This window comes from Drosophila suzukii, chromosome 3 (assembly GCF_043229965.1).
Source record: "Drosophila suzukii chromosome 3, CBGP_Dsuzu_IsoJpt1.0, whole genome shotgun sequence".
NCBI lineage: Eukaryota > Metazoa > Arthropoda > Insecta > Diptera > Drosophilidae > Drosophila > Drosophila suzukii.
The window spans coordinates 70560096-70584069 of record NC_092082.1 but is presented as its reverse complement, the minus strand read 5'-3'; the positions used below and the strand labels follow the sequence as shown (position 1 = coordinate 70584069).

Genomic DNA, 23974 nt, shown 5'->3' with positions numbered 1-23974 from the left:
AAGTTTAAGTTTTCCATTTTTTTATTGTAATTTCCTTTATTTACAGGAAACAAAAATAATAAATTGCAAACTGATTTTGCAATAAATTGGTTGTAGCTTTCCTCTGGTTGTTAAATTCTAGCGTAAAACTTATGGTTTTCCCTTGTCGGCGCCAAATCATCTTGTTCCTTGTGTTGCTTCTTGTTAACATCTCTCCTCTGAATACGCATATTCAGCTAAATTAAATGTGGTTTTTCTTTGATTGGAATAGTGTGTTATGTACGCATGCGTTTGTGGATGTTCTTATGAGTGATTGAGTGTTCTTTTCTTTTCGTTTTAGTTTTTTTGGGAGTGTGAGGAGTGAGTGTTGTGATCGTGTGTTGACTTATGGTATAAGCGCCACGGCTAACGCTACGACTACGCCAAAATGCTAGACACCATCCGAGCGGCCGTCTAGGCAGCTGGCTTCTTCTCCTTGTCACCCTCGCCGCCCTCCTCGTCGTTCTGGGACAGACTCGGGATGCTGTCATCGGAGTCCTCCTCCTCGTCGTCGACGTTGAAGTCGTCGAACTTGTTGTTCCAGTCGCCACCAGGGCTGTTCAGGAAATTGCCAAACATGCCGTTGTCTTTTTGATCACCTGGCGGGGGGAATAGGTGGGTTGAGATGAGTGAGATTTCAGGATGAGATTAGTAGGCAGTGCGACTTACCCTCCTCGTCGTCGGACTCATCGCGCCACTTGGCAAAGTTGGCCTTTAGGAAATGCAACTTGGTCTTGTCCGTGGTCAGAGACGACCAGTAGGGTCCAGCCGTCTTCTTGGGTATTGTGAATTCCAGGCAACGGCCGATGTTCTTGCTGGTCACCTTCTCGGGATCCACCTCGTGGAGGAAGTTCAGTGTGACTTCGTACTTCTTCGACGCATCCAGCACGTTCACGCCCTTGAAGGTGAAGCTGTTTTCCGTGACTCTGTTTTGGGATGCAGAATGGGATTAGGATATCTGCTGGTATTACATATAGATATATACTTCCGGCACTTACTTGTGTTCGATGTCCTTGCACTCCACATCAATGATGACATAGAGAAAGTCATTACGCTGGGCCCATGAAACTGGAGGCGGAATAACTCTGGAAAAGGTAAATGAAGTAAACATAAATAAGGTTCTAAGGAGAGGAGTGGTTGGGGTAGTTTGCATCCGGTGTCATGGCAACTCGCATCGTATTTTCTGGAAGCGGGTGCATGAACTATGCAAATTCCCCGACTGGCCATTTGCATAGGCCGCTTCGCCCAGGCGAAAGTCCATGCCGAAAATCCACGGCACTAGCGACAGCCCAAACATAACCTCAAAAACTGGGCCCACCGATTAGTCCCACAAATAACGCAATGCAGATGCGCACGGGACACGCCCACCGCAGGCACAACGCCCCATCCATCAGATCCCCAAAAGGATAAGGTGCATCCGTTGGGGTGCGAGCTGGTTTCATGGCCAGGAGTTCGAAAATGGACGCCACCGCTGTCGCCGCCGCAACAAAGCACGCGACGCACAAAGAAGCCACAAAAAGATGGGCCGGATAAGTTTGGCGAACCGGGGATTCCCGGCTTCAGACTCACCCTGTTGCTGACGACATTATGCTGCTGCTGTTGCGATTTGCTGTTTTTCGGTTAACGGAGTCGGAACACTTCTGACTGACAGCCTGTTTTTCGTTACAAAAAAAGGCAATCTCAGTGGAACGAAATTGTCATGCACAAAATTGTCATGAAACAGAGTGGCTGAGAGCGCGGCGGAAATGTACCTAAAAAAGCCTGCGCAAACTGCCGGGTGGAAAGCTGAGCTGGGCCAATAGTGGGTACATAAACCTTTCAAAATAACCGGTACATGAAAAGTAAAAAAATAGATTTTACATTTACCTGATTCAAAAAATGGTATTTTAAAGTTAAAACATTATGAATATTGTACTAATTTTCTGTTTAAAAAAATATTTATTTTATTGTACAGTTTTATAAAACTACAATTATATACAAAGAGCGTTTTTTTACATTTCATCTTTAAAAAAACGTTACTACAAAGTTAAAGCCATCTATAAAACTAATTTATTAACTAAAACATATACAGGTTTTAGAGATAAATTGTTTCCCAAGTTCTGTATCAATAATATTACCAAAGGCGGCAAGTTTCTGCGGCACGGCGCATTCCACTTCCCACGGAGCAGTTGTAGGCCTGGAAGAAGTCCTCGCTGTTGGACACGGCACCCAGGATCCGGTACTTGTCGATGGTGTGTTCATCGGTGAGGTCCTTCCAGTAGTGCTCCTCCTGGTACTCTGCGCAGAAAACCTGCGCGAAGCCCAGGAAGAATAGCTGTTCCGGCGTGAGGTCGAGACCTGGCATCTGCTCGTTGATCCTCTCCTGTCCAGGATCCTCCAGCAGTCGCCTCTTGAGGCTGTGGTAGGCCGCCAAAGCCTGTCTTAAGCCACCATTATCGGCAATGTTCTCGTCCATTGTCGTCTTTCCGTTGATATGGCGGTTTATTTCCGGTATTGTGTACCTGTCATATTGGTCCATATAGCACTCAGCGCGTTGCTCGAAATCCTGACGAGATTTCTCCGACCACCAGGATCGCATGTTGCCAGTGCCGTCAAAATAGGAACTGGTTGTGTCGAAACCATGGGTCAGTTCGTGGCCCACAATGAAACCCAAGGTGCCGAATTTCAGGGGAAGTGGCCAGGAGCGGTGGTAGATGGGTGGCTCCAGGAGTCCGGCCATCACGTTGATGGAGTTGTCCAGCATGTAGTAGGCCGCCGATACTTGCATACCCAGCAGCATCATCTGGGGCTTGGTATCGTTCGCCAGTTCCATATAGTGCCGACTGCTAAAGCGATTGAGTTCGACGGTAAGGCGCTGCAGATTGATGATGGTAGAGGCGTAGCTATCCTCGACTACTTTCAGGCTGCCAATTTCACGGATCAGACGATCTGTTAGAGCGTTATCCTTGAAGGCACCGATGCGAGACTGAATGCCTGACTCCTTGAGCAGAGCCTCCTGTCGAGTTTCTGAATCAAGCCACTCGGCTTCCTCAAGCGACCTCCGAAGGCTCTTTCGTAGTTCCTGCACAATTTCTGATACTTCCGAACTTTTTTCCACACTAAAGTTGTTCTAAACGGAAAAAAGAAATATATTATAAATATATCAAAAATGTATAGAACTTAAGAAGACCTACCGCCATATAGAGTTTGTTGAACAGGAACGACATGGAGGTCTGCATCATTACAGCACAATAATCCCTTTGGTACTTTGGCGCCTTTATTTTGGGATCGAACCTATAGAGCAGCTGCATGGCCAGATAGTTAGCCACTGCCTCAGGATGTCTTTCGCACACCTTGTCCAGTTCCACATAGTAAAAGTCGCAAATGCTTTTATCTGAAACATGGAGCCCGTTCCAGGAAATATCATAATAGTGCGTCCACTGGGAGAACTCTCTCTCAATCTCAAAGGGGCTGAAAACTTCGCACTGGCCGGGAACTTCAAGGACTGCTCTCCAAAATGCGAAAACCCCGGCGATTACTTCATCGATTTTATCTTCTGGTAATTTAAAGTCCTTTAGGTAACCACGCATTCGCTTCTCATTTAACTGGTAGGAACGGGTGGAATTACTGGATATATTATCCTCGAGAACGATGTGATCGAATCCCAGTTCGGGCAGTTTGGTGTAGGGCACAAAGGGATACACGGCCAGGAGCGCCTCGCGGATTAGTCCTTTGGCTCCATAGTTGGTCAGGTGGGCGCTCATGTTGAACCAACTGAATTTGGAGGCATTCCAGGCGGCTCCATCGATGGCGGGAAAGCCTCCGAACGACCGAATCAAATCCAAATAAGCAGGATCAGCTGCATTGAATGGATGGAGCTCTGCTCCCAAGCAGGCATTGTAAAATCTTTGGGCCACCATCAGTTCGCTGGACACATTAAGAGATTCCGCAAGATCCATCCTAGTTACCAGTTGCTCCGCAATGTCGCTAAGTGTATAGATCACGTCGGCAAAGCTGTTCCGCCGGTGCCAGGAGTACCGATCCGGCTTTACCTTTGGATAATTACCGCAGGCGTACTCGTAGAAGTCGTCACAGGGCGCGACCCTTATGTTCATATACGATTTCATAATATCCGCGTATTCCTTCAGGTAGTCAGTCGTAGAGTTAATGGTTGGTTTATAATTGCTGTCGGTATTATCAGGCCCATCCATCACGCTTCTGGCATCGCAATGCATAAGAATCATGCAAATTAGGACTCCCCACAGCAACATTTTCAAGAAAAACTTGGACACAACTCTTAAAGCCTGACTGTTTTATTTAAATCGCGATCGGAGACTGCGAGCATCCCAAAGAAACTTGCAATCTCCTAGTACTATTTATTGCAAAAGCTAACATAAGCAAGAGAGCAGTGATCGAGAGATTATAAATACTTATCAACTAAAATAAAATATAAAGAACAGAAATTGAGCCTCGAAATTTTGATAAGGCAGTGAGTAAAAAAAGTTTATGCACCGTATAAATAAAACATATTACTCAGTATTTTTTAAACAGGTTCGTTCTAAGAAAGAATCAGAAAAATCTTGAAATCTCTCCACCAAAAATATTTAACAGCTATGTAACTCCATAGCAGGAGTTAAAATGACATTTAGCAATAGGCCCTAACCGATTCCTTAAATAAAATCATCGGGTTTTGTTTAAATAAACGAAATATTCAAATTGGTGGCAGTTACAGGTGGCAGTTACAGGTGTTACTTACAGGTGGCAGTTACAGGTGGCTCCAACAGGTGAATAAATAAACAGTTCACAACAATAAATCCGATCGTCGGACCTTAGTCGGTTGCCTTGGTAACTTGGAGCGTATCCTGACTTTGTTTGTTCAATAAAGTTTTCAGCTTATTTCGTTTCACAGAGGCGAAAAGTTGTGCAACGCAGAGAAAATTTCAAAAAAACGCAGTAAATCTATAATGATTTTTGATTAGGTGCTCCAGTGCCAGTGAGCTCCTGTTTGTGGTGATTTTGAATTTTGCATAGAGTTTTTGGCGCAATGTTCGTGCAGAAGAAAAAGTTGGTCGAGCATGTTTTGGCAATGCGTGCCGAAGGGGGCAGTAGTGATGATGATGAGGAGGAGGAGGACCAGGGCGACATTTTGCAGGTGCAAATCCAAACCACTAATCACTAGCCACAACTGTCGAGTGTAATGCTAAATAACCCATATCGAATGTTGCCTTAGAAAACCCCAAAGTAACCTGTAATGTAACCCTAGATTCCAAAAGCCCTTTGACTGATTACGTAATCGCAAGTTGCAACTGTTACTGCGTGTGTAAATTGCTCTTAGTTGAGGCTCCCTCATATAATATCGACCTAATACACTTGTTTTCATTTCTTTTTAGCTGAGTAACCCGTAGTCCACCTTAATGCAACTGTAAAGAACTTCACTTCTCCGTTGCTGCAAATCCTAGTAAAATATTACGAAATCACCTTTCAACAACTACTGTATAGCATTTGAAGCTCACCCCTTTTTGATTTTTGTTTGTATTTGGTATTTGTTGTCATGCTATATAAGTAGAAGTGTAGTTTTTTGGATGTAGCTCGTTGGCGTACAACTATGAAATAGTTGAAATGCATTTTTAGACTATGTTTACTGTATGTGCCATTTTTGAAACTAACAAATTTTTGGTCTCTCTCATTTTTGAATTTTGAAAAACGAACATTTTGTAAACAACAAATTGATTTACAATTTAAAATCAATAATACATTTTTGTACAATCCAAAAAAAATATAACCCCTAACGCACTGCAAAATTTTGATCCTTAAAATTATCCTTTCTGGAAATCAAACGGTTCGACGCATGTCGGTCCCGAAAATTCCGGGAATATAACGTAAACCTTCGAAATGGACCCCGACGAAGCACAGCGCCGGCGGGAAGAATGCGAGCGGAAGGCCCGTCGTGGGGAGATGGATCCCCGGCTGGAGTTCACCTTCCAGCTCCTGATCGATGCCACCCAGCTGCCCAGGCATCAGCTCATGGACTACATATTCGAAGGGGACATGGTAGGCGTATCGCAATATTTTTATTTCTCTTGGTATCTTCAATCTCTTGGTCTAGCTCGATGAGATCAATCAGTTGTTCCTGCCGAATATGAAGAACAAGCTGCTGTGGTTCTACCAGGAGACGGATGACCCAGAACCAACTCCAGTTCCTGATCCAAATAAACCCGGACCCTCAAGATCTGGTGTAGCTTCCAGTAGCTCCAAGACGCCGCAGGGTGAGATTTTAATACTACTATTCTGTAATTTCAGTTTTTAAAATTTTATAAAAGTACAATGATTAATTTTCTTTGTGTGTGTGGCGGCAGAGTACAGAAAAAATGTTAACCCAACGAACATCTTAATAATGTTATTTTGTATACATAAAACGCGGGCAGTCGCATTTTATACTTATGTTTTTATTTATTTAAAAACAAATAGACCTAGAACAAAGGTTAATGCTTAACCTCAAAATTTGAAATGTAACGAAAGCTGCGTGCTGGGATTTTGCATAATGTGACCAGTCGCAGAGGGAACCGTTAAATATTACACCGACCGCGGATTGGTGCCAAAATCTTCAGGGATGGAAAATAGCCCAAAATAACTTTCTCCAATCTACATATTTCCTTTTAAGGTGGTGCTTCTCCAAGTGGCTTGCCTCCACCCAAGCACAAGAAGTTGTTTCTAACCGATGGTTGGACTTGCGCCTTTACAGGAGTATGTATATATATATTTCGTGTGAATACTTCGAAGCAGCTCCCTGAGGAGGGTTTTCAGAAGGATTTGTAAGTCCTAAGTACAGTTAAGTACAGGAAGGATACTAAAGATCTTTGAAACCAATAGGTATTGCGGAGTGATCGATGCCAAGAACATCGGACTGGTCACCTCCATCGAGCGGATAGTAGAGTTCGTGTTCATGCAAGCCCTGGCCTTTCCCAGTCTGGAGGGCGACGAGGAGGACGTGAGCTGCGGGCTCATCAAGGGACAGCTCCTGCCCGGTTTGAGATCCTTTTGCAGTGCCCTCCGCGTCTGCGAACAGGTGTGCGACCATCACAATGTCTTTGCCGACGGGTGCGACATGTTTGAGAAGATCGACGAGGTGGAGGAGGTGAAGGACATGTCCAAGAACCAGGACTTTTGCGGCCAGTTGGAGGAGCGTGTGAACAACTGGACAAAGGGCATACTGAAGATTCTGGGCGAGAGCGAGCAGCTGCGCAAGGAGAACGACCACAGTGGGCCGCAGGATGAGCTGGAGTACTGGAAGAAGCGAGGTGCCCAGTTCTCGCAGCTCCTGGCCCATCTGCAGGACAAGGAGGTGCAGTTCACGCTGCACTGCCTCTTCCTAGCCGGCTCCCGGATCATCAAGCAGTGGAAGGAGACGGACAGGAAGATAACCTTCTGCTACAACGAGGCGCGAGACAACTCCAAGTTCATCCAGGCCATGGAGACGTGCTGCCATTCGCTTTACCTAGACGATCCTGTGAGCATGAAGGAGTCCATCCTGAGCCTGCTGCAAACAGTGCGGCTGATCTACAGTGTTTCCCAGTTCTATAACACCTCGGAAAGGACTTCCGCTCTGATGGTTAAGGTGAGCTTTACTTTAAGAAATCATTATAAAACTTTTGTCGGTAAAAGTATTTGTTTGTTAAGTTCACAATGTGAAGCCATTTAAAAGTATAACTGAATATTTATCAGTTTTTACTTTTTTAATATAATTATGCTGAGTATATATTAGTATATATTTAGCCAAGAGTGCTTTCAACTTGAAATTTTCAAGACTCATTTTAAGTTAGGAGTAAATAAATTGTTGAAAATTGATACTATTAATAATTATTAAATGATTGAGAGGTAGAAGTCAGTTTAAATACACCTACCTTTGCAACGCTGTCAAAACGTTTAAACTTTAAACTTCTTCAGCAATTGTTTGCTTGCCCCCTCACTTTCTCCCACTTTACCTGTAAGTGAGTCCTATTGATATGAAATGTTTGCGCATTTCACAAAATTCTTTCTTCAAGAGGAAATAATTCAAAATTTCATAGCTTTGATTTATTACACTGTAATACTGAGTGTTATTCTTAAAAGGATTATTTATTTATATTATAATGTATTACTAATTATAAGTTATTTTCGGTCCCTGGTATAAATAGTAATAAGTAAGTAAGTAAGTATTATGAATGACAGAAAAACATCATAAATAACTAAGTGATTTAACTACCTATTAATCTTTTTAAAATGTACCCTAAAACACTCTGTTCTTTAATCAGATAACGAACCAAATGATTGAAACCTGCAAGTCGTACATAACCTGTCGGTGCAAGGAGACAATATGGTCACAGGATCGCAACGTGATCCGCACAAAGCTGAGCAACTGCATCAAGTTGAATCACATCTATCACGAGACCTACTACACGGTTCGGGAACAGCCTTTCCTACCGAATCAAACGCCCTTTGGTTTTTCGGAGAACTTTGTATTTGGTATGATGAAAGTTAAAATGATAAATGGGTACCACTAAAACTATTTAATTAATTTTCAGGCAAATTTGATACTTTTTGCGAGCGGCTTTCCAAGATCATTAGCATGTTCAATTTGATCGATGACTACAATCACTTGTTCGAGCGCCGTTTGGAAGGACTTCTTTTGGGAGAAGCCTTGGAGGATGCCTCTAATCACTTTGAGGAGGCCAAGAAGGACGTGACTTCCCGGAAATACGACTACTTGGATCACCGAAACTCAGACTTTAACGTGGATTTCGAGAGATTCATACACAAAACTAACTCTTTAAAGGACACCATAGCCACTTTGATTGAAAAGGATTTCGACACCGTTTGGGAGACTCCGCAGTGCATACGCTTTCTGGTCCGTTTCGAGAAGGTCAGCGAGAAGATTCCGCTGACCAAGATGGACGAAAAGTACACTCGGATCCTGCGCTACGTGGAGAAGGAGGTGGATCGCATCCTGAAGACGTTCCGCAAGCAGCGGGATGATCCACCGCTAGCCAGGAACTTCCCACCCATTGCCGGAAGGATTCACTGGTGTCGTGCCCTGAGCCTCCACATCACGGAGCTCATGGATGCGGTGATGGACCATGCCGTGCTGAGCAACCTGCCCATGGCCAAGGATCTGGATGTGCGCTATCACAATGTTCTGGGTGTACTGCAGGAGTACGAGGACGAGATTGTATCCATTTGGCTGGATCAGGATGTCAGTGTGGCCGATGCCTGCCTGCTGCAGCCACTCTTGAGCCTTCAGGGGGATAAGTTATTCGTGAATCTCCACCCCACCATTCCGCTGCTTATCCGGGAGGCCAAGATGCTGGCCAAGCTGGACATCGAGTTGCCCATCGTGGCCGCCACGCTGATGAGTCGTCAGCAGTACTTTATCACTATTCAGGATTCGCTTAATGTAAGTGGATTTTATGGTACAGGAACTTATTCTAATCTTTCTGCTTTCCAGTGCCTGATAAAGATGTTTTTGTCAACTGTGAGAGCTGTGAAACTGGAGGTTCGTCCTTTGTTCCTTCCGCAGTTGGTGCGTCTTACGTCGATGCTGAAACCAGGATTACAAACCATTAATGTAAGATAGACAAGGAATATTTGATGTATTTTAATTTGATTAAAATCTTGTCCCTCCTACAGTGGACAAACCAAAACTGGACAGAGTTCTATGAAAAATGCAAGCAGGCCATCGAGAATTTTGAAGTTCTGGTCGCCCGTGTCCATGACATCTACTCCAATCGCATCCTCCATGTCCTGATGTGGATGCAGGATGTATCTTTGCAGATTTTACCAGCAGGTTGGCGGCCCTAATTCTACAAATTTATTCAAGTCTTTTGGTTCTAATTGTGTGCCTGTTGAAACTTTTCACATTTGTTCTCTGGGCAGACGATGAAATCTGGACAGTTGACGAGTTTCTGGAGCGGAGCGAGGAGGCCTGCCGGTGAGTCTGCCTGTGACATGAGCTCACAAAAATTCATTAAACTCTGTGTTCCGAAATTACCCTAGAAAAGTGGGATGGAGCTTTTCAACTTTCTGGTCTAGACTTTTGTTTAGGCTAGAAGCTACTTTTAATTTAGTTCTTTGTGGATTTTTATGTGTGTTGAATGAATTATATTTTTTTTAAATTCAGAAACATTTTTTATGATTTATTTTAGAAAAGCGGCCATCGAACTTAACCGGAAGAGTCAAATGGTCTCCGAGGCAGTGGAAGAGGTCCTCAGCTTGGTGGACAAGGCTACGGCAGCCTTTAAAGAGATAGCCGGCGATGATGTGATTACCCTGTTCGATGGTGAGTTGTGGGGATACTTTGGGATGGAGTAATTGAGTGCCACCCACTGAGCAGCAGCCACTCCAAAAGGAGAGAATTCCGGATCGGGGGGCCGCAAGCCGGAAGATGGAGGCGGCGGTGGAGGAGGAGCCGCTGCTCCCACGTCCACTGGTGGCAGCGGACAGCAACAGGACTGGAGTATCCTGTGGTCCTGCTTCGAGAACCCCTTGTCCCTGCTGTCCACCACAGAAAGTCTACCCAAGGGCATGCAGGTAGGAGGAACTAAAATAGAATGCGGTGAAATTCATTGTACATGACATGAAGTGGCGGAAATTAATTAGGAATTTCTTAAAAAAGAAGCTTCGGGTTAACCATTTGAATTCGCCTCAATTAACTCATTTTATTTAATAGTTCTATAGAATTGGTGGATTTTTATTTACTGAAGTACTTATTTTTCAAGAATTTCAAAACAGTTGTATTATTACTTATTCGAATCCCAAAATGTAAGTCTTTAATTTATATAACATTCCTTTTGATATAATCAAATGCTTTACTTTTTAAAGGACACGAATGTTTATTTAATTTATTTGTTTTCAAATATGATTACTGATTGGAAACTCTATATTTTGATGAGAAGAGGTTTTCGAAAATGAAAAAGGTCAAGGAGATTTAACGATACCCCTGTTATCTGGGGGTTTCACTACCCTTCCAGGACATGGTTTGCAATGCGGTGGTCGAGATGCGCCGCTACTACAGCCGCAAGGTGATCGACGTGCTGATCAAGGTGATCCGGGCCGCTCTGGACACCCTCCGCCGCCGGTTCATTGCCGACGAGAACGAGACGGTGTTCAAGAAGCCGGTCTTCGCGCTGCACGCGCAGCTGCAGATACCCCATGTGGTCATCAAACCGAATCTGGACGAGCTGCAGGACATTTTGGTGACGGCTGGCAAGAACATCACGGGCATTGCGAAGGGCGTGGCGCAGTGGAGCAGCGGCAAAGATCCGCCGGTGCGTACCGCCCCACTGAATAGCTTCGCAATGTTCTCCAAAATCTTGTCTTACCAACCGCAGCAAGTTTCGATGACGGTGACGCAGCCGCGCGTCGGACGCAACCACAACGAGGCATCCGGAGGCGGGAAGAGCCGGCGGCGCAAGATCTACTGCCTGGCCTCCGAGGAGCGGCCCCAGATGCCGCACATGCTCAAGAGCTTCTACTCGGCCATCATGGACAACAAGGAGGTGGCCAAGGCGGTCAACCAGCTGGCCAGCTGCACCAAGAACGTCAAGCCGGAGATCCAGACGTACATCAAGCGCTGGAAGCCCTATCATTTTCTCTGGAAAAATGACCGCACAACACGGCAGCTCATGGAGTTTGGGCTCCAGGAGTTCGAAACCACGCTAAGGTGCCTCTCGGACTTGGATGCCAATCTGCTCGTCGAACCCGACATGGAGGTCTTTGGCCAGTGCGTGGCGGTCTACAACGAAAGGCTCAAGTATGGTTTGGCCATTGAAATCAAGTGTAAGTGTTTCTTAATTAACGTTAGCAACATTTCATATATCCATTTTGTATTCCAAATTCATATGTACCTCTAAATTTCAGCAGTGTTTGCTTAAAGTTTTTTCTATTGGTTAAAATTTTTTTTTTACATTTACAGATATAATGTTATTATCATTGCGGTTATATGATATTTTTTGTTTAAGACAATATTTACAATCAACGTTAAGTTACTGCTTTTAAACAAATTCCTTAAAATTTTTAGGCTTTCCCAATCATTGGTTGCTATGAACAGATATTTAATATTATGGGGGAAAGTAATGACAATGAATAAAGCCAAAGCCGTTGACTTTCTACATATATATAGAACATATAACATATATAAGTGTAAATAAGTGGGAAACAAAAATAGCTGAGCAAACAGAACTCAATTGGATTTAGGCAGGTTAAATATGTATATATTTATTACCCCTTCAATGATTTCCAATGAATTCCAAAGCAAGTAAAGCCATTAATGGTCAAGAAAAAATTTTCCAGACCACTCCTTAGTGTTTTCCCACTATTGTATTAAATCGACATCGAATAATCTTCCAACTCCGTACGCTCCAGTTAATCAGCCATAAATTTTGGACACCCTCGCGAATTCTTTTGTTTGGTCGAGAGGGGAAGCTATTCAAATTGATTGGACTCCAATTAATGCCATCTAATTTGCCTAACCGAATTAGCTGGGCGAAAGGCATCCCGAAAATAAATTCCCCACACCGTTGATTGCCTGGTTTCGGGATTTCGGGGAGCTCCGAGACGCCGCAGGATGTGAGGGAATTAGCCCTCCTTCCTGGCCAGGCCTTCCTGACTTGATTAATGACATCGATATCATTGGACTTGGACTTGGCCTGGGACTAGGATAAACACATGGCACCGTTTCTATTTCCAGCCTGTAACCACAAAATAGGACAGGCCATGAAAAAGAAGTACAAGAAGGAGATGGACTATGTCTACGCGGTAATCAATGAGATGGATCGCAAGCTGGACAGGCCCATCCGCGACCTGGACGATGTGCGAATGATTATGGAGACCCTGGGTAAGATTCGGGAGCAGGAGGTGGACATGGAGCTGCGCATCGATCCGATAGAGGTAAACACTCGATAAAGGGAATTCCGTACTTCATTTTTACATTATTTTTAACCTTTCCAGGAGGCTTTTAATGTCCTCACCCGCTATGAGGTGCAAGTAGAGCGGGAACAATTTGATTTGGTGGACAATCTGAGAGCCACCTTTCAGAATCTCCTGGCGGGCGCACTGCAGGCTCAGGTAAAACTTCTCGACATGCAGCCGGCCTTCCAGGACGACCTACGCACCAATCTGGACAACTTCAAGCAGGACAAGATCTCCTACGTGACGGAGTATCGCACTGCGGGACCAATGCAGGCGGGATTGACTCCACGGGAGGCCTCCGACCGGCTGATTCTGTTCCAAAACCGCTTCGAGGGCATGTGGCGACGCCTACAGACGTACCAAAGTGGCGAGGAACTCTTCGGTCTGCCCCAGACGGACTACCCAGAGCTCGGCCAGATACGCAAGGAGCTCAACCTATTGCAGAAGCTATATAAGCTCTATAACGATGTCATCGACCGGGTGAGCAGCTACTACGACATACCATGGAACGAGGTGGACATCGAGGAGATCAACAACGAGCTGATGGAGTTCCAGAACCGATGCCGCAAGCTGCCCAAAGGGCTCAAGGAGTGGCCGGCATTCCATGCTCTGAAGAAGACCATCGATGACTTCAACGACATGTGTCCGCTACTGGAGTTGATGGCGAATAAAGCCATGAAGCCACGCCACTGGCAACGGATCATGGATGTTACTCGCTACATCTTCGAGTTCGACTCGGAGGGTTTCTCGCTCAAGAACATATTGGAGGCGCCGCTGCTGAAGCACAAGGAGGACATCGAGGACATCTGTATCAGTGCGATGAAGGAGAAGGACATCGAGGCGAAGCTGAAGCAGGTCACCAACGAGTGGTCGGTGCACGAGCTCCAGTTCATGAGCTTCAACAATCGCGGGGAGCTTCTGCTCCGTGGTGATACGACGGCGGAAACGATTGGCCAGCTGGAGGATAGCTTGATGGTGCTCGGATCCCTCCTATCCAATCGGTATAATGCACCCTTCAGGAAACAGATCCAACAATGGGTCTACGATTTATCCAATTCAAATGAGATCCTGGAGCGATGGCTACTCGTTCAGAACATGTGGGTCTATCTGGAGGCCGTTTTTGTTGGTGGCGATATCGCGAAGCAACTGCCTAAGGAGGCGAAAAGGTTTTCGAAAATAGACAAATCCTGGCAGAAGATCATGCAGCGGGCCCACGAGACCCCCGGTGTTGTGGCCTGCTGCGTCGGTGACGATCTGCTAAAACAGCTGCTTCCTCATCTGCAGGAGCAGCTGGAGATTTGCCAGAAATCCTTGAGTGGTTACTTGGAGCGCAAGCGCATGATGTTCCCACGCTTCTTCTTTGTGTCAGATCCTGCCCTGCTAGAGATACTGGGTCAGGCTTCCGATTCGCATACCATACAAAACCATCTCCTCAACATATTCGATAACACCAAGTCGGTAAAGTTCCACGACGTGGAGTACAACAAGATGATGGCGATCATAAGCAGCGAGGGCGAGATGATCCAGCTGGATAGGGCCATTCGAGCGGAAGGCTCGGTGGAGACGTGGCTAACCCAGCTCCTGGTCACGGCACAGGCCTCGCTGCACTCGATCATTCGCACCGCCTATGCCACTATTAATGATCCCAACTTCACCCTGCTCAGCTTCCTAGAGAAGGCCCCCGCCCAGATTGGCCTCCTGGGCATCCAGATGGTCTGGACCCGCGACGCGGAAATGGCCCTGATGCGGGGCCGCGAACGAAAGGTCATGATGGAGACCAATAACAAGTTCCTGGAGATCCTGAACACCCTCATCGATCAGACCACGAGAAATCTTACGAAAAGGGAGCGCACCAACTTTGAAACCTTGATCACAATTCATGTACATCAACGCGATATCTTTGATATTTTGGTGGGTTTGCTTACTGGGTTGCCTTAGAATATATGATTAGAGACAAGGAACCATAGTAATCTTATTTTATGCTTTAATAATATCCCCTAGTGCCGCATGAACATCAAGTCAGCTAACGATTTTGAGTGGCTGAAGCAATGTCGTTTCTACTTTAAAGAAGATCTGGACAAGACTTGGATTTCTGTGACGGATGTTACATTTACTTATCAGAACGAATACCTTGGCTGTACGGATCGCTTGGTTATTACACCTCTAACAGATCGGTAAAATATGATTTTTATTAATTTTATGTACTTAAAGTTTAGTCAAGTGATTTTAAATGGAATACAAGTGATGGTGAAAGCAGGTCTAGCACCCGGTTAATATATTTGTGAAATAACTTCCCTATTAGAAAATTTGGCCGTCTTTCCAAAAACTTCATTACTTGGTTTTTGGTGATACCAATTGGATTTACGCGATGATAAATGTTTTGCGCTATTCACATATATTACGAATACAAGAAGTAGTCCCAAAGGAGTATAATTTCCTTCAGGTGATAATGAAAAAAAATCATTTCAACCAAATAATTTCACTAAATAATATTCTTATAAAAGATTTGCCTCTTGCCTCTATCTAGCTGCACGTTATATATTTTTTTTTTGGATTTAGTCGATAGTAAATGTTTTTCTATTTGCTTAAATATTACGTATACGACACGTGGTCCATAAAAATATTTGTTCCAAATGGAGTTCCCTGCTTTGTCTGTAGGCTTCGCAATAATTCGTTACCAATAATAACTACAAGAGCTGCCGTTTAATTTGTATTCCCGGCATTATTCCGGCTTTGCTGTCCAGTCCTTCAATGATAAACTTTCGCATTCCTCGGATGCCTGAATGGGAACCGCCTGCACGTGCTCCGCACATTCCTCGTGGCAGTTTCAGTGGCCAACGAGGAGGAGGAGGAGGTGGAGTCGGGGTAGCCCACCTTGGAATGCCGCTCTGAAAACAATGGGAGTCAACGTTTGGCGGCCCTTAAATACGCTTTAAGTCAATGAGGGAGGAGTCGGAGACAGCCGCATCTTCGTGGAATCCCATTCCACCCTGCGGCAGCGGAAGACGAACTGACTGTGGAACCGGGGCGACGTTGACATGCCCGTGAAGATAAATTTCACTTAGCGGAGCATAAATAAAGTTTTGACAGCAGCAGCAGCAGCCAGTTGGTTCAGACCAGACTGGGGGAATCTGCAAAGTGGTGCTATTTTCCCAGAGGCATCTGCAGGCAGCCTGTTTTGCATTCGTTTCTTGATCTCAGCTCGTAGATTTCCCATTCGTCTGACGTCAGCGAGCATTAGGACCACTGCTTTTGATATTCCAAAAGCGGGGCTATTTTTTTTGTTGACTGCGATGACGTTTAATAGGCTGCGGCGTACGCTTCTCTCAGAGTTTCCTTTTAAATCACGGTGTCTGAACTTTTTCTCCCACAGTTGTTACATTACCCTGGCCCAGGCGCTCACCTTGTCCATGGGAGGAGCTCCATGTGGTCCAGCCGGAACGGGAAAAACCGAGACCGTCAAGGATATGGGCAAAACACTGGCCAAATATGTGGTCGTCTTTAATTGCTCCGATCAAATGGACTACAGGTATGGATCAAATATTTTTAACAGTCTATTACAAATAATTTTGGAATTAAGTTGATTAAACTACACTTAATAATCTAGTATTCTCTAAATTACGACTCATATTGGCTACTGGTGGATGATAATTTAAATAGATCCTGATTGCGAATACTTAAATGCATTTATTTTTCCAGAGGTCTGGGCCGCATCTATAAGGGCCTAGCTCAGTCCGGAAGTTGGGGATGCTTTGATGAGTTTAACCGCATCGAACTTCCGGTTTTGTCTGTGGCTGCCCAACAAGTGGCTGTCGTCCTGACCGCCAAAAAGGAAAAGAGGAAAACCTTCCTTTTCACCGATGGCGATACGATTGAAATGAATCCAGAATTTGGCATATTCATAACTATGGTAATGTTTGTATTCTTTGTATGACTTCACCTATCACAGTTACAGTGTCATGTTTTTTAAAAACATCCACGTAGCTTAACTTTCACCCACACGTAAGTGCACTGACAATCTGTTTGTATTTTTTCTTAAATTCAATTTCCCGGAGCATAACGCGAAAATAACTTGGCGTTAAAGATGAGAGAGTGGAGCTCGAGTACTTATTAAACAAATTGTATACTCTTTTGAGTAGTTAATATGAGGGAACATGGGTAACGAACCAGTTTCAGAAAGTGTTCTTTAATTTTCTAGTTTGAAAAGAGAATGTGGTTTCTTTGAAAGCAAATTTTAGAATAGTTTTTAATGTTCACCCTACAATGTTGTATACCGTCTTGAGGACCCTAACGAAAAATGTTTCGTTTCAAAGGAATTTTCTTTAAAAACCCAACGTAATCTTATCTGTGAAATTTAAAAAAATGTCGTTACCCCCAATCGATGGGAGGCCTTTAAAATGTTTCGCAAAATGGAAGTGACGGGCTCTTCACGCACATAATTCCACGTTATTAGTCATGTACAATTTTTCTCAACTGAAGCCATAATAAAATTTACCGAAGCACATACGACATTTTTGGCGGCTGGGCTAAAAGCGTTCCAAAACCAATAACCGAGGAAAATAAGGCCAAAAGAGAGACGACTGGAGTTGAGACTCGAGGCTGGTGTATTTACATACATTCAAGCGGTGGCATGACTCGGTTATTGCGGCTGCCACATGGAAAGCCAAATCCAACTCCATCCAACTATATAGGGATATAGGATAAAGGGCAACTTTAAGTTGCCGTTGGGAAAAGACAGAAAGTAGCGGAAAGCAGACTGTAACTTTGCGTAGTTTAATTACAAGGGACGGTAACTATGATCGGGTAATGCGATTAGCGTTAACACAGCGACGCGTCGCCTCGCTTATAATGGCGTATGTCAATCACCGCCACCTCATCTCAACTCATCCCATCCCATCTTTCACATCTCTATACACATCTACATCCAGTTCCACGGAGTGATCCTTTGAAGGCTTTGGCTCAATTTTAATTTGCACATTGAGTTATTATGCTCATTTATATAACACTTTCAGCCGGAGCATTTTATTTTAATGAGCCATTATGTCACTGGCCGAATTGGGTCGCACACGATTACGGACATAGACAAATGAACAAATGGATGTTGACTGGGAACAGAACTCGAACGAGTTTAATGACGAAACCCTTTGTTGTGGTTATCCGCTTTGCCGTTTTGTCGTTTCCCAGTTTTGTCTGCTGCCCGTGACATTTCTATCTTGGGACAGGTCAATATTTGCAGCCGTGGGCTTAAATTCAAATAAACTATGCCTGGAGCGAAACCGAATTTTACGACCGAATTTAGTGCGGGCTTATGGCCTTATGACACTTTCTAGTTTTTCGTCTAGCTTGGTGGATTTATTTTAAAAACCTTATTTAATACAACTTTTTTTCTGAAGGATGCTCTTACTTTTCAGCCAGTAAGTTAGTCAAAAAACAAGCTGATGTCATAAGGCCTTTAGTGGAAACTTAAGCTAGTGTTATATGACCTTTCCCAAATTGGACAAACAGTTAAGCTCTTAAGCGATAAATTTCCTTGGGTCTATTTTCACAGTTTCCCTGTTATATGCCGTTGCTAGAACATATAATAATTGGGGTTTCAACCAGTTTCAAGAAAACCTTTAAAGAGAGCTTAAGTACTCAAATCCTTTGTGTATATCTTGTGTGATGCCGTCAGCAATTTAGTACACAGTTTTTGAAATTTAACAATAATTAACACTAATTTAACACAATGTATTGTTTGTATGTTAATTACTATTCACTTTAATTGGTTATATTTGTACAACAACACAACCATTTTACTGTTACAGAACCCAGGATATGCAGGTCGTAAGGAACTGCCTGAAAATTTGAAAATTCAATTCCGCACTGTGGCAATGATGGTGCCCGACAGGCAGATTATCATAAGAGTTAAGCTGGCCAGTTGTGGTTTCCTGGAAAATATCACACTGGCCAGGAAGTTCTACACCCTGTACAAACTGTGTGAGGAGCAGTTGACCAAACAGGTGCACTACGATTTCGGTCTGAGGAACATCCTCTCTGTCCTGCGAACTCTGGGAGCTGCCAAGCGGAGGAACTCCAAAGATACCGAGAGCACCATTGTGATGAGGGTGCTGCGCGATATGAATCTTTCCAAGCTGATCGACGATGATGAGCCACTCTTTATGTCCTTGGTCTCAGATTTGTTCCCTAATCAGGTGATTATAATCTCTTTATAACTATATTAAATATTTGTAATCTATATCTCCCTGATAGACCCTAGAAAAAACCAACTACCCAGAGCTTGAGGCTGCCATTCTTCAGCAAACGGACGAGGCCAGCCTGATATATCATCCTCCCTGGGTCCTGAAACTGATTCAACTTTACGAAACTCAAAACGTTCGCCACGGCATCATGACCCTCGGGCCAAGTGGAGCTGGCAAGACGACCTGTATCCACACCCTGATGAAGGCCATGACCCAAATGGGTGACAATCATCGCGAGATGCGCATGAATCCCAAGGCAATAACGGCTGCCCAAATGTTTGGACGGCTCGACGTGGCCACCAATGATTGGACGGATGGTATTTTCTCGGCCCTGTGGCGAAAGACCCTTAAGCTAAAGGCCGGCGAGCATGTCTGGTTGGTTCTGGACGGACCGGTGGACAGTATTTGGATAGAGAACTTGAACTCGGTGCTGGATGACAACAAGACCTTAACCCTGGCCAATGGCGATCGGTTGACCATGGCACCAACCGTCAAAATTATATTCGAGCCGCACAACATTGACAATGCCTCACCGGCCACCGTTTCTAGGAATGGAATGGTCTATATGAGTTCTTCTGGATTGGACTCTCGACCAAGTAAGTCAGTTTGATTGACTCAACCGCAAATTCTTTATATTATGGTTGCCATTCTAATATAATATGACTCTTCTTTCCTTGCAGTTGTTCAAGCCTGGCTTAAAAACCGGGCTCCTGGCGAAAAGTCAACCTTTTCGGATCTATTCGACCAGACCTTCGTGGAGGTCTACAACTGGGGAGTGCAGATGGTGAAGCTACAGATGCCCGTGCTGCAGTGCAACATTGTCCAGCAGATGCTGTTCATCCTGGAGGGCTTGATACCTGTTAAAAAAGAGGACGAACCGGCCGTCAGTCTGTCCAGCAAGGAGAGCCACGATGGTAAGTCTAACGAACTAATTAACTAACCCATTCCCAACCCAACAAAAGCTGGCGGTTCGATAAAATGTGAACCCCGAGAAATCAAAAAACCCATCCCAAATGATTGCAACTTTTCAGCCAATAAACGTTTAGAGCACCAAAAACATATTGAAGAGGCGCGACGGCAATCGATTGGCAGTCAGATTGTCGGTAAAGTATATCCGTAATTCGTTGCGTAACTAACAAAACTAAAATCGTAATCGTAGTGCTGACATAGAGCCTATGCTTAATATGTGTGTACTGACATCTATAACTCTCAGTTGGGATCCTCATCCTGGGTTCCCAACCGATTGGCCTTCTCTTCCTTCCTTCCGTAGTTCTGATTCTGTGCTCGTCCTCTAGTACTTGTTTATGTATTAACCCAAATAGTTGTGTGTGTCTCGTCCAAAAGTTTTATGTTTAAAGTCGGCGTTACTAATAGAGTAGAGGTGTCATGGAAGTCTCTTTTTAACTAATAATTAGCAGAAATATTGCTTACCTTTCTAAATAAGTTTATTAAAAGTCGGCGCTACTAAAAGACTAAATGTGTTATATAATCTCTTTTGATCCAATCCTTATTTACTATTTAATGATATCTTAATTTTCTTTTGGTTTATCATTGGAGTTCATTTTGAATAGCTTTGCTTTATAAAAAATTGTATTGAAGTCGGCGGTAATAATCCAAATTTACCTTTTAAAATATATTAACTTTCTTTCCATTCATGATTTATAGTGGTTTTTTATAATAGAGTTCATTTCGAACAGCTCTACTTTTTTTAATGATTAGGTTTTTTAAAGCCTTACATTTTATAATACGATTTAAAAGATCCTTTTTATTTTCCGAACTAGAAGAGACTTCTGTGACACTCCTGAATGTGACTTGGTACAACCCAATGAAAAACCCTTAACCCCATTACATTTGACCCCACAGAGGACCTCCCTCCGGAGACTTCGATCGAGGAGAAGGAGGACACCTGCACCCCAGAACACTTGCACCGCTTGTACATCTTCGCGCTCGCCTGGGGCCTGGGCGGTTACCTCTCCACTAGCGACCGCGTCAGAATGAACCTCTTCGTGAAGGAATCCTTCCCGCAGCTGGACTACCCCAAGGGTAGTGCCCACGAGAACACAATCTTTGACTTCTTCGTTTCTCCAGCGGGCGTGTGGCAGTCGTGGAAGACGCTCGTCACCCCCTATATGTATCCGGAGCTTTCCACACCGGACTATCTGAGCATTCTGGTGCCCATCGTGGATAATGTGCGCATCGACTACCTGATTGGCACCATAGCCAATCAGGAGCGCGCCGTGATGGTGATTGGCGAACAGGGCACGGGCAAGACCGTCATAATGAAGAACTTTATGAAGAAGATGAACGTTGAGACGTACATGGGTCGGTCCTTTAACTTCTCATCGGCGACCAGTCCGTATCAATTTCAGCGCACCATTGAGAGCTATGTGGAGAAGCGCGTTGGTGTCACCTTCGGGCCACCCGGTGGCCGGAAATTGATTGTCTTCATCGACGACATCAATTTGCCCGAGATCAATGAGTGGGGCGATCAAATAACCAACGAAATTGTGCGCCAATCGATGGATATGAAGGGCTTCTATAGTCTGGAAAAGCCCGGTGACTTCACAACCATCGTGGATGTGCAGTATGTGGCGGCCATGGGTCTGCCCGGTGGCGGACGCAATGATATACCGTCGCGTCTGAAGCGCCAATTCTGCGTATTCAACTGTAACATACCGGACAACGACTCCATCGATAAGATCTTCCGCGTTATCGGTGAGGGTCACTACAATGCCAAGCGGGGGTTCGTGCCCGAGATCCGCAGCCTGGTCAAGAAGCTGATCGTCGTCACCCGCCATCTGTGGCAGCGCACGCGCGAGAAGCTACTGCCCACTCCGGCCAAGTTCCACTACGTGTTTAGTCTGCGTGATCTATCGCGCATCTGGCAGGGCATGGTTGGCACCTTATCCACGGTGATCACTTCCGAAAGTGTCCTGATGGCATTGTGGAAGCACGAGTGCACCCGTGTATTTGCCGATCGCTTCACCACCTTCCAGGACAAGGAGTGGTTCGGCTCAGAGCTGGCATGTCTTGTGCGCGAGGAGCTGGGCGACGCCCACTCCCAGATGATCCTGCCCAATCCGGTGTTCGTTGACTTTATGCGCGACGCCCCCGAGCCGACGGGTGAGGAGGGTGAGGACACCGATATGGAGCTACCAAAGGTCTACGAGCCGGTCCACTCACATGAAGTGCTCCGCGAGCGTCTCGTCATGTTCCTCGCCCAGTTTAACGAAATGGTGCGAGGGTCGGGAATGGATTTGGTTTTCTTCCCGGATGCAATGCTGCATCTGGTGAAGATCTCCCGCATCATTCGGCATCCGAGGGGATCCGTTATGCTTGTCGGGGTCGGAGGTTCTGGAAAACAGTCGCTAACGAAATTGGCATCGTTCATAGCCGGCTACAAGACATTCCAAATTGCGTTGACGCGTTCGTACAACGTGGCCAATTTTCTGGAGGATCTAAAGCTGCTCTACCGCACCTGCGGCGTTCAGGGCAAGGGCACAACCTTTCTCTTCACCGACATGGATATCAAGGAGGAAGGTTTCCTCGAGTATCTCAATAATATACTCTCGAGCGGCGTTATATCAAATTTATTCTCGCGCGATGAGCAGGCCGAAATCGTGCAGGAGCTGACGCCGGTCATGAAACGCGAGAATCAACGCAAAACAGCGACCCCGGAAAGTGTGATGGACTTCTTTTTGGCGCGCACCTGCACCAATCTTCACGTGGCCTTCTGCTTCTCGCCGGTGGGCGAGACGTTCCGGTCACGTGTCCAGCGATTCCCCGCCTTGGTCTCCGGCTGCACCATTGACTGGCTGCATCCGTGGCCCAAGGACGCATTGGTATCGGTTGCCCGACACTTTCTGAGCCACTTCGAAATCGAGTGTACGCCGGCCGTTAAGGAGGAGCTGGTCAATGCCCTCGGCTCCATTCAGGACATCGTCGCGGAAACGTCGCAGGAGTACTTCCAGCGTTTCCGCCGCGCAACGCACGTGACACCCAAATCTTATCTGAACTTCATTGCCGGCTACAAGAACATCTATCAAATGAAGCAGCAAGAGCTGCGCGACGGTGTGGAGAAGATGGATACGGGCTTGGAGAAACTGAAAGAGGCCTCCGCCTCGGTAGAGATCCTCAAGAAGGATCTAGTGGTCATGGAGGAGGAGCTGGTCGAAGCCTCCAAGAATGCGGAATCAGTGCTAGTGGAGGTGACGGAGCGCGCGATGCAAGCGGAGATCGTCAAGAACCAGGTGCTCATCGTGAAGGACAAGGCCGAGGCCCTGGTGGCCTGCATCGCCCACGAGAAGGCGCTGGCCGAGGAGAAGCTCGAGGCAGCCAAGCCGGCCCTCGAGGAGGCTGAGAACGCCCTCAATACGATCAAGCCGGCCCACATAGCCACCGTGCGCAAGTTGGGCCGTCCGCCGCACCTCATCATGCGGATCATGGACTGCGTCCTGATCCTGTTCAAGCGCAAGCTGCACCCCTGTATCCCCGACGCGGGAACACCCTGCCCGAAGCCCTCATGGCAGGAGTCCTTGAAGGTGGGTTCGGGGATAAACTATATGATCCTACAATACACTGGGCTTATATGCACAATATTAACCCATGCTTCGCCTTATTTTTAATTCCAAAAATGACAGTAAATTTAAAATTGAAAGATGTTTGCAAATATGATAGCCCTCATAAGCTATACAATTGTTGTTATATTTTAACGAAACTTATTTGCGTGTTTTACATTGCTTTTTATGCAGATAGCCCTCATAAGTATGCTATGAACTTGTTATTTTATTTAATGA

General features: G+C 45.3%; 3 protein-coding genes across 6 annotated transcripts in view; 1 reads left to right on the top strand and 2 right to left on the bottom strand.

Moving 5' to 3' along the window:
* Positions 1-3: 3 nt before the first annotated feature.
* p23 (cytosolic prostaglandin E synthase) lies at positions 4-1754 on the bottom strand. The gene is made up of 4 exons (XM_036818688.3): positions 1588-1754; positions 1017-1103; positions 688-944; positions 4-617 (listed from the first exon to the last, which is right to left on the bottom strand). Exons 1-4 carry the CDS (start codon positions 1602-1604, stop codon positions 433-435), a joined length of 546 nt encoding a protein of 181 aa, XP_036674583.2. The 5' UTR covers positions 1605-1754; the 3' UTR covers positions 4-432.
* A 290-nt stretch (positions 1755-2044) lies between these two features.
* Nepl12 (Neprilysin-like 12) lies at positions 2045-4321 on the bottom strand. The gene is made up of 2 exons (XM_017075439.4): positions 3192-4321; positions 2045-3127 (listed from the first exon to the last, which is right to left on the bottom strand). The coding sequence occupies exons 1-2, from the start codon at positions 4266-4268 to the stop codon at positions 2132-2134; spliced, it is 2073 nt and encodes a 690-aa protein (XP_016930928.4). The 5' UTR covers positions 4269-4321; the 3' UTR covers positions 2045-2131.
* Positions 4322-4916: 595 nt separating this feature from the next.
* Dhc1 (Dynein heavy chain 1) overlaps positions 4917-23974 on the top strand; it is a 44588-nt gene continuing 25530 nt past the window's right edge. For 2 of the 4 annotated variants that reach the window (XR_011604465.1, XM_070996991.1), the window contains exons 1-22: positions 4917-5149; positions 5911-6048; positions 6104-6263; positions 6659-6809; positions 6868-7612; positions 8289-8499; positions 8559-9427; positions 9479-9598; positions 9661-9817; positions 9907-9961; positions 10176-10309; positions 10364-10560; positions 11001-11808; positions 12719-12918; positions 12979-14850; positions 14941-15113; positions 16313-16468; positions 16639-16849; positions 18744-19130; positions 19189-19774; positions 19859-20092; positions 21042-23719. Coding sequence is in view for 3 of the 4 variants with exons in the window: in XM_070996991.1 (XP_070853092.1) it covers positions 5042-5149; positions 5911-6048; positions 6104-6263; positions 6659-6809; positions 6868-7612; positions 8289-8499; positions 8559-9427; positions 9479-9598; positions 9661-9817; positions 9907-9961; positions 10176-10309; positions 10364-10560; positions 11001-11808; positions 12719-12918; positions 12979-14850; positions 14941-15113; positions 16313-16468; positions 16639-16849; positions 18744-19130; positions 19189-19774; positions 19859-20092; positions 21042-23719 (10350 nt within the window). In the remaining variant the exon portion in view is untranslated. Of the gene's footprint in view, positions 5150-5910; positions 6049-6103; positions 6264-6658; positions 6810-6867; positions 7613-8288; positions 8500-8558; positions 9428-9478; positions 9599-9660; positions 9818-9906; positions 9962-10175; positions 10310-10363; positions 10561-11000; positions 11809-12718; positions 12919-12978; positions 14851-14940; positions 15114-16312; positions 16469-16638; positions 16850-18743; positions 19131-19188; positions 19775-19858; positions 20093-20209; positions 20282-21041; positions 23720-23974 lie in introns of all 4 variants that reach the window. The other 2 variants (XM_065865513.2, XM_065865514.2) reach the window with 2 other exon arrangements.